This window comes from Falco peregrinus, chromosome 14 (genome assembly GCF_023634155.1).
Source record: "Falco peregrinus isolate bFalPer1 chromosome 14, bFalPer1.pri, whole genome shotgun sequence".
In the NCBI taxonomy this organism is placed as follows: domain Eukaryota; kingdom Metazoa; phylum Chordata; class Aves; order Falconiformes; family Falconidae; genus Falco; species Falco peregrinus.
In genome coordinates this window covers 17,438,873-17,454,727 of record NC_073734.1, presented here as the reverse complement: position 1 = coordinate 17,454,727, position 15,855 = coordinate 17,438,873, and the positions used below count along the sequence as shown (strand labels likewise).

The 15,855-nt window shown below is 37.8% G+C and overlaps 1 protein-coding gene across 1 annotated transcript in view; it reads right to left on the bottom strand.

Annotated features, from left to right (window-relative positions):
* The window catches only part of LONP2 (lon peptidase 2, peroxisomal), a 43,235-nt gene that overhangs the window by 8,701 nt on the left and 18,679 nt on the right, over positions 1 to 15,855 (bottom strand). Inside the window, exons 9-12 of the mRNA XM_005233841.4 lie at positions 13,560 to 13,710; positions 12,912 to 13,038; positions 11,711 to 11,844; positions 2,466 to 2,608 (exon numbers count right to left, since the gene is read on the bottom strand). Of these exons, the coding sequence (XP_005233898.1) occupies positions 2,466 to 2,608; positions 11,711 to 11,844; positions 12,912 to 13,038; positions 13,560 to 13,710 (555 nt within the window). The remainder of the gene's footprint in view (positions 1 to 2,465; positions 2,609 to 11,710; positions 11,845 to 12,911; positions 13,039 to 13,559; positions 13,711 to 15,855) is intronic.

Sequence of the window (15,855 nt, the reverse complement as noted above, 5' to 3'; positions counted from 1 at the left end):
GGCAGGAGCCGCAATCTTCATTTGAAAGAATCTTGGGTGCACTTGAGAAAATTTAAAGGAATAATAGGTTACTTGGGAAAATTCATTAAAGCAGGAGTTACGCGACTATCTGAGCAACTGACATGGAAAAAATCATAAAGTGTGTACTGAAAAATATTGACTCGTTAATAAATACAGCAAATAGTACATGAAAATAAATCCTGAGCTGCTCCAGGAATTGATGCTGTGGGGATTCATCACTAGTTCTATTTATGCACTACTTAATTTGCCTGCTAAATATGGGAACATTTAAAAAACCTTTGAGACACAGGTCAAAAGCTTCAGTCAGTCTTATTTCAGCTTATACAGGCCAGCAGACCCAGGAAATACTTATATGCATATTCATGGCAACTGTTCATGCCAAACCACCCCCAACCCACCACTCATGTTATTCGTATATTTGGAACTGAGAACCACACTTTAAAAATTTTACTTGCACTACTTACTCCTGTCAAAAAAGGACAAAATAGCAGAAATTATTTGCCAACACAGCCACGCTACCAAACCTGAACGAATAATCAACTCCAGAAAAAGTTCAAAACTAGGCAGAACATCTAAGGATAGTTACATATTAGCATATTTCTTGGCCTACAATCTAATTTCTAAGAAGTATGACCAAAATTCATATTTACTTGAATAAAATCTACTCGTGACTGGGAACTAGCAGTACATTGCAAGTGACCAGAACTTTTGTACAAATTAAAAAAAATTCAGTTTATTTTTTAGCACCTTTATGAAACTAATAAAGACTGTAGAAATCAGAGTACTGGCTTGATTATTAAGTTCAATTTACCACAATGGCTTTATGTGCATCTGCAGTTCAAGCACTAAAAAGCCAAAGGATCCTGCAGCAGTCTAGCTCCAAAGACCAGATGTCTCAAGTATATAACATACTTCGAAATGAAAATTCTGAAAAAAACCCACATGCTATTTTCCAGTAATTGTTTCTAAAAGTCACGTAGTGAGAAAAAGATAGGACAGACGGGGAAAAATTTCCATAGGAGTATTACAAATGATCTGATGGCTACAGTCATTCCAAATCACGCTGAAGTGCATCCACACTACCTTCTTACTTAAAATGGCCTTGAACTGTCTCGTGTGATTTTATTATTGGGTATAGTGGCTTCTGAGGGTTGAAAATAAAGAAGGCAAGTTGCTTACAATAAAGCAATTTGCCTAAAGAGCAATCTCTTCTAATTTCCAAAAGTAAAAAGAAATAAGTCAGAACACAAATGACCAATGTGAAAAAACTCAGCCAAGTGAGCCACCAGGTCTTCCTTGCTTCCCATTCCCCCTGGCTTCCACTGGACCACCATAATCCTCTAACACAGTCAACAGTGCTGTCACCTTTCAGTTTGTTTTCTCATTTCTGTCTCTTTATTAAGAATCTCTTCCATGATACAATCTTCATAAGCAAAAAACTCTGTTCAGGTCTAAAAACTGACTAATTTCTTAACAATCGCTCATTTTCTCCTGCTTCCCCTGCATATTTCATCCTCAAAATCCCACCGGAGTCTTGTTCTCTCATCTAGGAGAGAAGTATTGCCACAAGAAAGTTCTTAAAAGTTTGAATTCTGCCTCATCTGGTAGTTGTCCCTTGATTTCTATTTTCTCCATAACTTACTGGTTTACTGATCTCTTCTCCAGGATGGATAAAGACAGAAGAATTTAGCATTCCATCAACAACTGGCTTCCTGTCACAGTGCAATATATACTACTTATGCTCAATCGGTTCACCTGAAGTAAAGCAGAGAGTAACTGCAGTGTACATGCTGAAAAGAGAATCCCAAACTAACAAACTACTTCAATTGATGGCATTTTCACAGGATGTAGCAAAATACAGATGGGGGCAAGACAGAATTCTGGAATATGCCTGCTGAGGAACAGAGCTGGTACCAGGAAGCTGGAGGTACCCGAGTGATCATAAAACATTTTTAATAGCTACGCGTCACATTAATCTAAAGAATGTCTGAGAACTTCTGGTGCAAACTGAAGTGGTTTTAATACCCCAAAAACGCTGACCGGCTTTAAGGAGGTATGCGGGACAGTCCTTAAAGAGCTCCTCAGAGACAGGATTCCTGGGTTCTACTTTTGGCTTCTTTCCCAAGACCACCAAACATCCCCCAAACAAAAGCAAAGTTGTTATAAACGGAAAAAACCACCACCACATTCTTAAGCACTGCTGCAGGCATCTCTGCTAAGAGAAAGTCATGCCATTATGTTATTTATGTACCCTGAATTAAAACAAAACAAAACCTTTTTTAGGTGAAAAAAACCCCACTTGGTGGAACACAAAGAAACAGTTCCATTACTAAAACATTTTTAAAAAAGCTAATAGTGTATAAACTCAATCAATAGCAATAAAAGAGGCAGCTAGTCAAACCAGACAGAAACAGGAGTCAAGCAGAAACAAATGAGGATGTTACCTCCGTATCATACATGGGTGGCCCCAGGATATCTTTTAAAGCATGGAAATCAATTAAAATCGGCATTTCAGGTGGCAGAGCCAGGTCAGCTGTGTCACTGATGGATTCTGGTTTTGCGTCTTCCGTGACATGCTCTTTGCAATCTAAGAGAAGAAAAACTAATTTAGGATTTGTAGCAGTCTTTCTTCACACAGGAATTAAAAAAAACTTGTGACGAGAAAAATAAACAACTCAGAAATTCTGTTCATGAAAGTGGGCTTAAACCATCTTTCATAAAAATCTTGCCAAATTAAAGATGGCATCAAATTCAATTATTAAGCCTAAACACGTTCCAACTGTTCAGCAAAGATAACATTAAATCTAGAGCACTGACAGAGATGCAACTCTCTTGTTTAAATGCATTTGAAACTAGGTCAAATAGCAAAACACGTTAAGTGCATTTAGGCCTTTGCACTTTTCATCAGATTTGTGCATAAAAATAGTATTTGTAGGAGATGATCACATTTAATGTAGCATAATACAGACTCTGGAGCCGAATGTGGCAATCCTGCTGTTCTTTTTATGCACATTTACAACCGTGCTCTCTGTGGTCTCTGTCTGCAAGGATTTAAACGCGTAACTTCTGACACTAGTAAGTTCTGTCAAATGGCCAGATTTACACATCGCTTTGCCACATGCCTGTGTGACTTACCGCCAGCCTGCGTTACTTTCAGTAACATCTCACTCCACAGTATCCAACACTTACTGCCTGTAACTGCCTCTCTCCACACCCTGGTGCTCAGCGCCAGCTGACCAGGCACAGAAGCTGCTACACAGAGATCGCAGAGAAACCAGCTCCAGTGGGGGAGCCCTGGCGTGCTGCCTCCTTCCAGGCTGTCAGGTGGAACCACCACCCCAGCGCAGCACAGCCCACCCGGACGCAGCCTGCGCAGCACATACTCCGACCTTACCTGTCCTACTTGGAGTTTCGCTTCATGACTACTGTGGCTTTACTCCAGCACAGAACGGTTTGGGTTGGAAGGGACCTCTGAAGATTATCTAGTCCAAACCCCCCACCGCAGGCAGGGACATCTTTCACTAGATAGGGTAGCTTAATTCACAGAATTGACGTCCCTTGCTTGTTCAACAGCCAGTTCAGAACACAGCGTCCACAGTCTTTGCGCGGGGGGAGAACCTCAGACAATTTTGGTGTAACATATTTATCTGCAATTTCAGCGTAACATCTTCATCTATGGTTTTTGTTTTGAAATACTGCACTCACACACAGGGCTCTGCTCTTTTCTTTGTTGGGTGAGGTATTTCTAAGGTGCCTTGATCGATAACAACTAAAAAAAAATAATCCTCAAAGATCAAATTATTAGGCATTTTCAGAAATACCTACAGGTGTAACATACCCTTCAGGAAGGGCCACAAAACCCAGTTAGCCTGACACATTTGAATGCAATATACTTAAGTATCATCAAGAAGGGATGACATAATTAAAGCAATAAGTTATGGATTCAAAAGTGTGCTCCTTCCTTCCTCCATTTGTAGTATGATTGTATTTCTTACTTATACAATTGTTTCCTTTGCAGAATTTCCTTAAAACTTCTGTTTCCTCTACAAATGTGTTTCCTATACAAAAGTGAACTGTAATAGGGATCATATAAATATCAAAGCCTCAAAATTGTTTTAAACCAGACTACACAGCCGGTTGTTTGCACGAATAAGCTCAAGAACTGAAACATCATTTGTATTAGGCCTACACTGCACATCTACTTAAGCAACTGTATGCAGAAGGAAAATGTAAGCAGGGAATCATTTCCCCACAGAATTTGATCCAGATGCATAAGGCTCATTACCATTTTGTCAAATGCCCTAAGCAACATTTTAGTGAAACATATATCAGAGAAATGAAAAATACTTGAACAATCCAGATGTTTCTAAGGTTCCATGGCAGTTTTATGGCAGTGCCTCCCTGCCCTGAGGCTGCCATTAAGAAAACCATTGCACACATACATGTAGTGAAGGTATTTCTTCTCACCCCAAAAACACAAGCCTAAGATACATTTAAAGCAATAGTCTACATTACCCAGGAATGTATCCTGAGCTTCAAGACTTATGCACCGCTTTTTGGGAAATTACCTGCTGTTGCTTCCTTTCTTTGAATTCTTCTTTATTTTTGAGGAAAAAAACCCCTGTCTTCCTTTGCCTATTGATGCATACACAATAAATGAAGCTCCAGGAATTTAAACAGTTATAGAAAAAACACAAATCACTGATCTAATCTAACAGAGGTGTTCTGTGCTGCAAAATTCTCAGAATGGATGCAAAGAGAACGTCTCCTTTCACAACACACAAACTATCCTTTTGTTAATCCTGATATACAAAAGCCTTTTTACAGTTCATTTTGTTGCACTGCAATTCTCACTAATGCCTTCATACAGTATCAAGGAAAACATTCTACATCACGATTACCATAATAACATCAACTCAGCTTTCATTCAGGACTCAAATCTAATAGTTACTATCCAACAACCACTAATCTGTCCATTGTACAACTCATTGCTCCATGCATAAACCCCATTCCTTTACTGTAAACACTGCCTTAGTCGGATGGCCCTCCTGTTGTTCCAGCATGTCTCTATATTTTTGTTGAGCTACTATTTCTGTACATAATAAATTCAAATACTAGCAAGTCTAGAAAATGTCACCCTGCATGCTATTCTTGCAACTCAGACTGCAATTTCAATGCAATGGATCTTCAAAACTTGTGTAATTTGATATGACAATTCTTATTTTAAAACAAAACTGAGTTTAAAAATAACCGGGTTTGTTCTGTACCAAGATTGTACTACCTAACACACACAATTCTCCATTTCTGCTTGCTCTTATTTCATCTAGCTCTACATACACAGCTGAAGGAGACAGACTCTCGTAAACAAATCAGTAGGTAATTTTTGAGGCCACCTGCCCTATTAAAAGAACCAGAAACTCTTTCTTTGAGTTTATATAACCTAATGAGTCGCCCCCATTTTATAATCTGTAACAACAACAAACTCCAGGCTTTTTCTAAAAATATTAACCTAAATCCCGACATTATCTATTTTTCTATAAAAGCATACAGTGATGTTCCAAAATATAATTACAAACATGAACTTTTTCTTTGAAGGAAAAAGCCATCTTCTTTCGTCACCTTTATAAGAAGTGCTGACCACGGAGAATCTATAAAGACGCAAGTAATTAAGATTTCCATTAATAATGACAAATACGTGTTTCCTACCTATTTCAGAACAGCCATAAACCACAGTACAAGTTAAATGACACATTCACGTTACCAGAAACAGAACTTTTTGTTAGAACAACAGCTGGATCATCTTACATTTTGAGTTCAGTTGCAGAAATAAGCTACGAAGTCAAAGTGCCCTTAACAGAGCTCCACACTGCACTGGAGGAACCACCTGCAATTTATTATTACACTACTGCTTAAACAAAAGCAGCATGGTAATGAGTTGTTTTGACATTTAAAAATTGGAAAACAATAACAAAAAAAATCAAGCAACACCCCCCCCCCGCCCCAAACACCCCTCCATAAAAACAAAAACAAAATTCAAAAAAGGATGAACCAACAAAAAAAAGATTATGTTTGCAAATTTTTCAGAGCAGAATCTGCAGCTACTCAGCAAAGATCACGACAATGTTCCTCAAGAATCTGCCTTAGCAAATTCCCAAAACAAAATCTTGTAAATACAAAAAAAAGCATGTAAATACTGGATTTGTAAGAAAATGGACTCCTAAGAAAACATACTGATAATGAAATGCTACATATAATTCCGGATTTAATCTAAAAAGGAATTCCATAGCAGAAAGACGAAGATTCAAGAATTTAAGACTGCTACTTTCTTCTAGAGGTATTATGGAAATGAGTGAATAAAAAAGCCTAAAACTTTCTCAACACGTAGCAATTTCTCAGCTCCTCACAAACCAAACTTAAACACTAGTAATACATAAGTCTTACGAGATTTCTAGCCATACTTACTGGCCAAGATAGAAGAATATAATAGAAACCTCAATTTTTTACACAGCTTTTAACATAACATATCCTCTTTTGCCAAATTGCTATGAAGAGGTATATGAAAGAGCATAAGCGTGGAAGAAGAGGCTTCAAGTGTGCAGGCAATTAAAGGGAACATAACGTGTTCTCTTTTCTCACCTGATTTACTAGCAGATGCTTCAGCACACAACAGACCAACCTAGAATTCTTTTAACCCCTCCAAACTAGCAAACTCACTCTGCAAAACTACATTGAGGTAGGAAAGGATGGGATTGCCCTTGTGGACAAGAGTCCGCATTCAAAGCCAGGCATAACATGAAACTACCTCTTAAAAGCAACTTTCCATCGTTCAACTTAAATTTTATGCACTAGGTACTTGGGAAGTGTTACTTTCAGAAGAGTTCCTTTCCAAAAGAAAAAACTTCCTGGGACCTCAATTCTACTAAACACTTGTATACTTAAATTTAATGCTATGCCTATTTTTCCCCCCCAGGATCAGAAAATTTCTCTTCTCACAAAATAATTCCATTCCAACACTTCTGATCTAGAATAACAATGTGTATTTGAAGAACTTCAATTTCAGGTTTTCATGCAAGAATATTTAGATAAATTAACATGATAAAAAATAAGTTTGCATATAAACCCAACTCTTCATAACATTTATGTCTCTTTGGCCTAAAAGAGCAAAGACATTCCAAACAATTTTTAGAAAGAACCGCATATTACTGTCTGCAGAGCTGATAAGTGTACTAATGCTGGCACAGCTGAGCTCAAACTTGAGTGCCTACAGTCATACCACCGTGGGATTTATTCTGATCAGATTTCATCAGCTCATTTCCCAGTGCTATGGGAGATCCCGTGCTGCTGGAAGTGCTGAGTTTTAGCTATAACATAGAACAGGTCACTTTTTGCATGAGTAGTGACGTTGGCCTAGCTATTAAAGCCCTTATACATACTAAAAATAAGCACTCCACCCCACCCCCCCCAGTCATGCATAATAAAAGTTTTGTGAATAAAATGCATTAAGCCCAGGTTGGGGGAGGGAGAATAGGGTCTACATGTTTCAGTTCACGTTGACCATTTCAGTCAAACTTGCATTTAAACTCAAACCCAAGGGTCGTTTCCATCCACAAGGAGTAGAACAAACTGTACTGTATTACTGGGTTATGGGAATATTTAAATACTTCCAAAGCCTTGGCTTCAACATGGATAGAATCCTCATTTAATCACTTTTAGTTATTACATAGTACCTGTCCTAAACCTCCTTTCAAGTCTGAATTAGACAAATCATTTTTCACTCTGGGTTTCAACTGCTGTATCATGATAGGATGTGCACAGTTGCTGCATTGTATTCTCAAGGCAGTTGCACTAAAATAGAAGGAGATTTTCACATATTTTTGTGACTCCTAGAATTTCTTCTAGTGTCAAAGACTAGATTAATGTCTCATAAATCTTAGATATTGTTTCAGTAAAATATCAGATAGTGTTACTGTACAGGAGGATGACTCCCTGGAGAGGTCTGAAAAATTACTCCATTTGTTTTTGCTGAAGTTCACTCTACAAATTCAATGACTGACGCAAACTAAAACACTCCTCCACTTGCCAACTTCATCATAAAGCTCTGGAGTCAAAGCAGCGAGCAAGGCAATACAAAGCTGCCACTGTATTTCAGTCATGCATTTTTGGAAAGTGCTAAACACGGCTTGACAGCATATCTCCTAGCATCGGTTGTGCTGTGGCAGGTATCCTCAATTTTTAGAGCCTACTGTCAAACAGTGCAAAAAAGTCTGATGCTTACAAAGCCTTGAAAACAGATGCTCCTCTGAGTTAAAAATCTGATTTACTCAACATAATGATGGAAATTTTGTGGTTCTACCACCTAATGGCTTTCAACTTTTATTACAAACCCACAAGCCAGAAGGCACTCAGCTGAATAAACACAATACGCACCATGTCACTATTCTGATACGCTACAAATCATACAAATTGTGCTTTAGCAAGTCAGAATCTGCAAAGCAAGCTTGTAACTTGCTCTCTCTTATTCACAAGTCATGACATATGAATGTACTAAATGTAGTCTCAATCCCACTCTAGTAACTGACAAATGTGTAAAGCAAAAATGAATTATAGGTCTTCTTATACAGATAAAGGAAAAAAAATAATCAAGAAATAATTCTAAATGAAACTATTAAGAGACAACTTGATTAACTATTCTTCCAGAGTCATTCATTATATGAAATAAAAATTAATCATCACTACTCACAACTGCACAAATGTCCAGTAATCAACAGAAAAAAAAAATATTTCCAAAGATATAAATATAGGCTACATCCCGTTATTTGCGTCAACTTCCAAGAGTCTGGGGATATTTCTGTGTTTTGTTTTAAATACTTGGTTGTTTCCAACAGACTGAATGAAAACTAAACAAAATATTTTTTAAAAGGGTGCTGCTCTCATACATTCCCAACAAGTGACAATACTCTGCTAAAAATACAGCAGGGTATAAGCACATTATTAGTACAAAATAAAACACACTTTGCAGACTGCACAATTCTACACATGCCTTCATACTACTGAAGTTTAACTATAGAACCACCTGTGCCTTGGACTCCTATTAATACAGCTTTTTCTTATGCACAGTTTCAATTCCAGAAGTACAAAGGCAACTCTTCATAGCTCATTTCTTCTGGACTTGCTCCAAATTGTGTGTCAAGCTAAAATGCTAGCATTTTGCCCTCTTTTAAAGCACTTAGCTTGCTGTTTTCACTTAGCTTTGGTAAAATGCAAGTCCAGCACTAATTTTAACAGTGTATAATTTTAACAGTGTAAATATCTAAGTTGCAAGTCCAGTGCTAATTTTAACAATGTAAATACCTCCCTCACTGGATTGCGATGTCTAATACAGTTCCTTTTTGTTCTTTGCTTTAATGGCAAAACGTTTTCTTCTTATAGTATCGGTAGTTGTGCTCTGAACCTACTTTTTATTTCTTTTATCAGAAGGCCTGAAGAGCAGAACGACACACTTTATTCAGCAATCACATTAGACCTTTAAAGCACATTTTAGATACACTACCCTTCAGCGCAGAGAAATATTTTAAAAATATGACTTGTCAAAACTACTATCAAAAAAAGTGACAGTAGCAAAGGCTTCTGATACTGCTTGATGCTAATAAGCCTGGCCACCACAGCTCAAAGGCTCAGGGTTCTGGTTCAAGAGCAAGTTAAGGTATCACAGAAACGTTGACAAACTCAGTGTTCGACTTCAGAAAAAATACATCCAGCACAGAAGAGAGAAGGTAGACAAGACACACATGATATAAATGGAAAGCATTAATAAATACATCTTTAAAGCTCTTCCTTTTAATGTAGATGGGACAACTCAAACTGCGCAGTCATTCCCACGTGCACAGCCACTGCTACTGTGACAGTTCACTTTCCTTAAGCCAAACTTAAAGAAAGTTCATTTTCTAAGAAAATCCACTTAAGAGAACACTGATTTGTAGACCAAATTCAATCTGCTGATATTACAGCTTCCACAGGCATTATGATCTTAGAAAACTCTGCAAGGTGAAAGATGATTTAATTTTCAGATGGGAAATAGTGAGTTAGGGAAAAAAAGCAAGGTAAAGTTGAAAGACCATCAATAAACAGGTTTCCAGAGACAAATTACGCAAGTTTTTGCTATGGGTAAAACTCTTCTTCATTTACTCTTCTAATTAGTACCACTGTTTGTATAAATACTGGTTTTATTTCCTCCCCCAGGATTTACTCTCTGAAAGGAGGAGGGGCACTGTTCAGGCTTGTACACGGCTTTATTTTAAAGGAACAGGTAATAAGTCTCCTTACTTGTCCTCTAAACCAGTCCAGAACTATTCTAGTTCTATACAGATGTTAAAACGTAAAGGTTTTTTCCACATTGGCCAAGTTGTGCAGTCTTTCACAATATCAAACCAACAGGGGTCCGTTTAGCATTTTAAGTTTGTGAGTATTCTGGAGCAAAAGCAAGCAGCCATTCTGCAGGTGTTGCTTTCTGGTGTCCTCTGGCACAGTTGTTCTCTGACAGACTGGCAGCGTTTCTTGTCAGAAAGTGTCACCTGGACTCATTGCAGTCTTTAAAAAACAAACAAAACACCCAACACCCTGCTTGCTGGATTTTACTGAGACTAAGGACTACCCACATTTTAGAAGTTCAACTTCGGGTTCAGATTCTGTCCTTTCCCAGTTCTCATCTACCTTGCACTGAGGGCTCCTGCAGCATCTAGTGCTGCAACGAGCACTCTGAAGCCTCCAACAGAAAGCCGCTGCGTACAGCGAGATCCTGCATCAGCAACTGGCTGGAATAAAAGCACAGTTGCCTATGCTTTGCATGGTATGTTTCAGCAAACTCATCACGGATGTTCATTTTTATTAAAGAGAACATTAATTGGGGGATGAAAAAGGGAGCAGTCACCAGCTGCAAGTTGCACATGAACTGGGTTATGGGCCTGACATCTTACTTCCCTCCTTCTATTTCAAGACTAGCAAGATGTCTACGTTTACTGGTGAAGAAGTTACCTGAGCACTTTTGCTGTTTGAGAATTTTATGTTTAGGTTTCATTCTGTCTGCTGGATAACTGGGAATGATTGTCATTATTGTCTGTATACATGGGAAAGAAGAACAGACTTACTGAAGTTGACAAGTTACCAAAGCTCCAAGAGGCTTAGAATAAGTGCAGTCTTAAAAGGCACATAAAAAGAACCCCTAAACCTTTCTAATTTAAAGCTCTTAAAGCAGACATTTATTTTAGAGTACAACAAAATTACTAGATTGAGTTCTGAGCTGGTAGAGCATGCATAGCACAGTTAAAGAATCTTTTAAAATACAATAACTAAAGCCATGCTTAGTCTTTCATTAAAGGAAAAGAAGTGAAAGATTTGCATAAAAAAGCCTAGGAAGACATAGAAACATACACAAATCATAACTGCATACCTAAGATATGAAACAGATCCATTGCACTTCTCAAGTACCAGCCCGGTAGGCTGAAATTACTTATGTCCCAAGCCATAATTCAGCATGACTCGAAGCATGCATAATAAGAATGTTACTCTATTTGCAAAGCTTTTAAAAACAGCCCTTAAAGATGCATAAAAAGGGAGAAAAAGTTGATAAATCAGCTTCCTAGAGACTATATTAGAATTTTCCTTTGTGATAAAACATGCAAAAGATACACACCTTCTCCTTCACCCACTTCAGCACGATCTGGCTTTGTTTCTTTGTGCTGTCCTTCTGCCACTTTCACTGCCACGGCTCTGCAAATAGCTCCCAGCTTCCGATCCAGAGAACGGACTCCTGCCTCCCTAGTGTATCTAGCATAGAGACAATTATTTTACTGGTGAACATTCTTTCTAAGAGAGGTTTCTTTTAAATAATCACACTTTCGTTTTTAAATACATCCAAATAAAATGATATTTGAAAGGCAGTGAGAGCCTGGACTACTCGAATAAACCGGAAAAAAAAAAAAATGTCATGTGCTTTATCAAAATAATTGTGGTTTGCTGATAAAATTGTAAAGACACACAAACAACCAAGTGGAAAGAAGACATGATTAACACCTGGTGTCAAACCTTACTGAAATGCTAAACAATGCTCCAACAGCACTGAGCTCTTCACAGATGCATAAAAATTATAAGGCAGAACTATTTTAAAACTCAAAATCGAGTTCACTGAAAGTTGAGGAACTGCCTGAAAAGAGTATTTTCTTTTAGTTTACAAATTAAAAAGAAACACCAGACAATAACACTCACTAAATGCCAAAATGCTGTTCCTGGTCATAAAATACTTCAATTCACTGAACAGCAATACACTTTTTCCATTGAAAATGAGCTAGTTTCAAGTCCAAAAGATGTTGTGATCAATATCTTTGCTCTCACATCCAACAAAAAAGTAGCTCTAATTAACACAAGCTATTTAACACACACCCCATTTAATTTTTTTAACCCAATTCCAGTTTGTAGACAAACGTGGTCTATCAAAATGCTAATTTCCATTTTTTGTATGAAAATGACAGAAAAGAAACGTCATTTTTTACAATAAAGGTTGTCTGCTGCCACCATAGCTTGGCACACTGAACACGGCAGCAATACTAGCTTCAAGTGTTTCCGTTTATTCATAGCGCCTTGCCAATTGTGTCAGCAGAACTGACGGTGAGCCACACGCAGAGCCGGAGCAAGGAATTCTCTAGAGAAGGAAGGATGATTTAGTTTAGACAGCAGAGCCAGACAGAGCTCAGGAAAGAGCAATTCCATAAATTAGCAGTTGTTGAAATTCTGAAGCTATTGAGGCCAACAGATCTTAGGTTATCACTTTATAAATGATTTACTAGTTACCAGAAAAAATAGTTATTAAAACTTAAAGCAGTGAATAACAGATTTACCTGGTAATTATGTCCAAAGTGGTTACTTGTGGAATCTGTATTTGCTGTGGAGTCAGGCCATGTTGTTCAAGCTGTTTAGGAATCAAGTGTCTATGTGCAATTTCAATTTTTTCTTCTTGTGTGTATCCTTCAAAGGAAAAAGCGTATGTTTACTCATCTTTTTCCTTATACGCTACGATACAATCAAATTTCTTACCATTTTTAATCCTACCTGATTGAATTTAACAAAAAAAAAAAAGCCAGCTATAATTTAAAAGGCTGTTGGTATGAGAATTTGTGGTTATTCATAACTTCATGAGATCAAGAGGAATAGAATTTTAGTCTTTCAGAGATCTCTTTCTTTATTGGACTCTGTTACAAAGATGCATCAGCCAACAGCCAGTTAGAATACAAACACATCAATTAGTGAAAATTACACAATGTACCTCCATATACCTGGAACTGAATTTTCTGAAGTGCAATGCTAAATTTCATTCTCATGGCAGAGGCCATAGTGGAGGCATCTTGACAATGTTTTAACGATTCTGGCTGTTCAGTCTAGTTTCCCGGCAGGCTTACCCTAAAGAACTGCTTTTCATTTCAGGAAAAACACCCCAACATTGTTTAAGGCCTTGCAATAGCCATTTAATGAAAACACTGTAGTGTTACCTGGAACTTGAATAATTTCCATTCTGTCCAGCAGAGCAGGTGGGATGGTAGCTGTTGTATTGGCCGTAGCTATAAAAAGGACTTGGGACAGATCAAAGGCTACATTTAAGTAGTGATCAGTGAAACTGTGATTTTGTTCTGGATCCAAGACCTTCAACAAGAAAGAACACAAAATTGATGCAGTTGCTCAATTAGAAGTAAATAAAATATGCACATTTTTATTATATTTATTTGGATCTGTCAAATCTGACTTTACATTCATAAAATGAGTTACGAATATTAATAAAGCCTGACCTTGAATATCCTGCCTTGTTCCAATTACTCTGTAACTACATTCCACACCCCATGAAGAAAAAAAAAAAAAAAAAAGTCATTCCCCCATTAGTTCTTTTTACCCTTTTCTAAAGACGGCTGCAGCATTTCTCCAGTCATCAAGTACCTCCTGTAAGCTAACTCCACGACCTTTCGCAGATGGCAGAGTGGCCCTTTCAAGGACTCTCAGCACCCTCGGAAAAGCAGTCCATGTGGTCCCATGGACTTGTATAATTCTCTTAAGTAATCCCTAACTCCAACCCTCACCTGCTGCTGGTAGCTCCTCCTGCTCTAAGCACACCAACCTGAGAGATCTCACCGTGAAGACCAAGGGGAAGAACATAGATTATCGCAGCCTTATCTGCCCCACTCATTCAGCTTTCTCCAGCTGTTTACTACTAACCTAATCGTAGCTCTTCTTACTACCCATGACATCCCATGCAAGTCTTGACTCTAGGGGAGCCCTGGCTTTCCCAACACAATCTTTGCATTTTTGTTTTTTCCCCAAATTTTGCAATTAAAAAATGGAGACAAAATTAAACAAGCACTGAAGAACGACACCACAGTCTGACCAAACTAAAAAATTTACTGCACAGAGTAGAACTATGGCTTAAATAACAGCATTGTCTTCCTATTGCTTTCAGTACTATTTATGTGTGCTAATGTAACAGGCGCATATATTTAAGCTATTACTTGAATAAGCTGTTTTTCTGCATTAGGTCATAAATAATCTATGTGGATCGCAAGTGTACTAAGGTGCTGTCTTGTGGGTTTTTTTTAACAGTACTGAAAATTGGAAGTTCATTGTACATGGCAATCTACACTTTGCTTCTACATCACCACCCGTGAACCACCTCCATTCCACCCCACCTTGACGTACGGCCACACTTTTCCTTCCCAAATGATGAATTACCTATGCTACACCGGCATGGAAAATTCTCACGTTACAAATAATGGGACCTATGCATCTCCTGAGAAATAGCGCCCTGCTGTCAAAATAATTCATCTTCCTACACCCAAATGAATGCACCCCTTGTCTTAGCAACTTGAACTATAGCCAAGAACAGTGCTGATAATTCTAAAAAATGGAATTTGGGCACTTCTTAGTTGGTTATGAAAGAAACTATTCTGAATTTTCACTACTCTTAAATTCTGTTCAGTCTTTGAAAAGTTAAAAATCTTTAGAACAGAAGTTTTATGATCACAACAAACCAGCAAAATACTTTTTTTCACAGAATGCCAGAAACAGTGCTGAACTTTTTAAAAAATGAACAATTTCTGATTTATTTTGAAGTACTCCACAGATTTGAGACTACTATTTGGAAGTGTATTGCAGCTGTAATAAAACAAAAGTTATACGTTCCCCTTAATAGTGAAATCTTAAAACATACTGAAGCATATGCCTAAATTCTAAAACTACAGTTGGAACTCGGTGAATGCCATTGTTCATTGGCTATAAGCTATTCAAAGCTTCGCTGCTTACCCTCTCCAGCAAGCAGCTGCTATCATTTACTCCATTCTTTACCGAGGAAGGCAAAGGCCTTGAAGTATCCTGACTAGCCAAGTACACTGATGCATAATTCAATCAGTTATAGATGTTTCTTACCTCCACTAATCCTACAAACTAGCCCTAAAATGTAAGGGGACTCAACAACAGGCAGTGTATCCAGCATAGCATCTACAAACTGTCTTCAAAGAAACCAGATCTACAGGAAATATTAGTCTCCCATTCAAAGCCCACTCTCGCAAAACTGATTTAAACAGCAAATCCTAACCCAATTTACCCTTCTTTTTTTCAACACTGGTAACACAGTATTTCCCATCTACTAGCTGAAGCACTTGCAACTACTTCCAAAGATGCTGAAAAACAATGTATTCTCTCAGACCAAGTTGTCGCATTTATCTTAAGTGCATGTTTTTCTCTCCTTCTAGTCTGCAAGTTAAGAATCCCACTACGTGGTAAACTGATGTTTACAATATTATT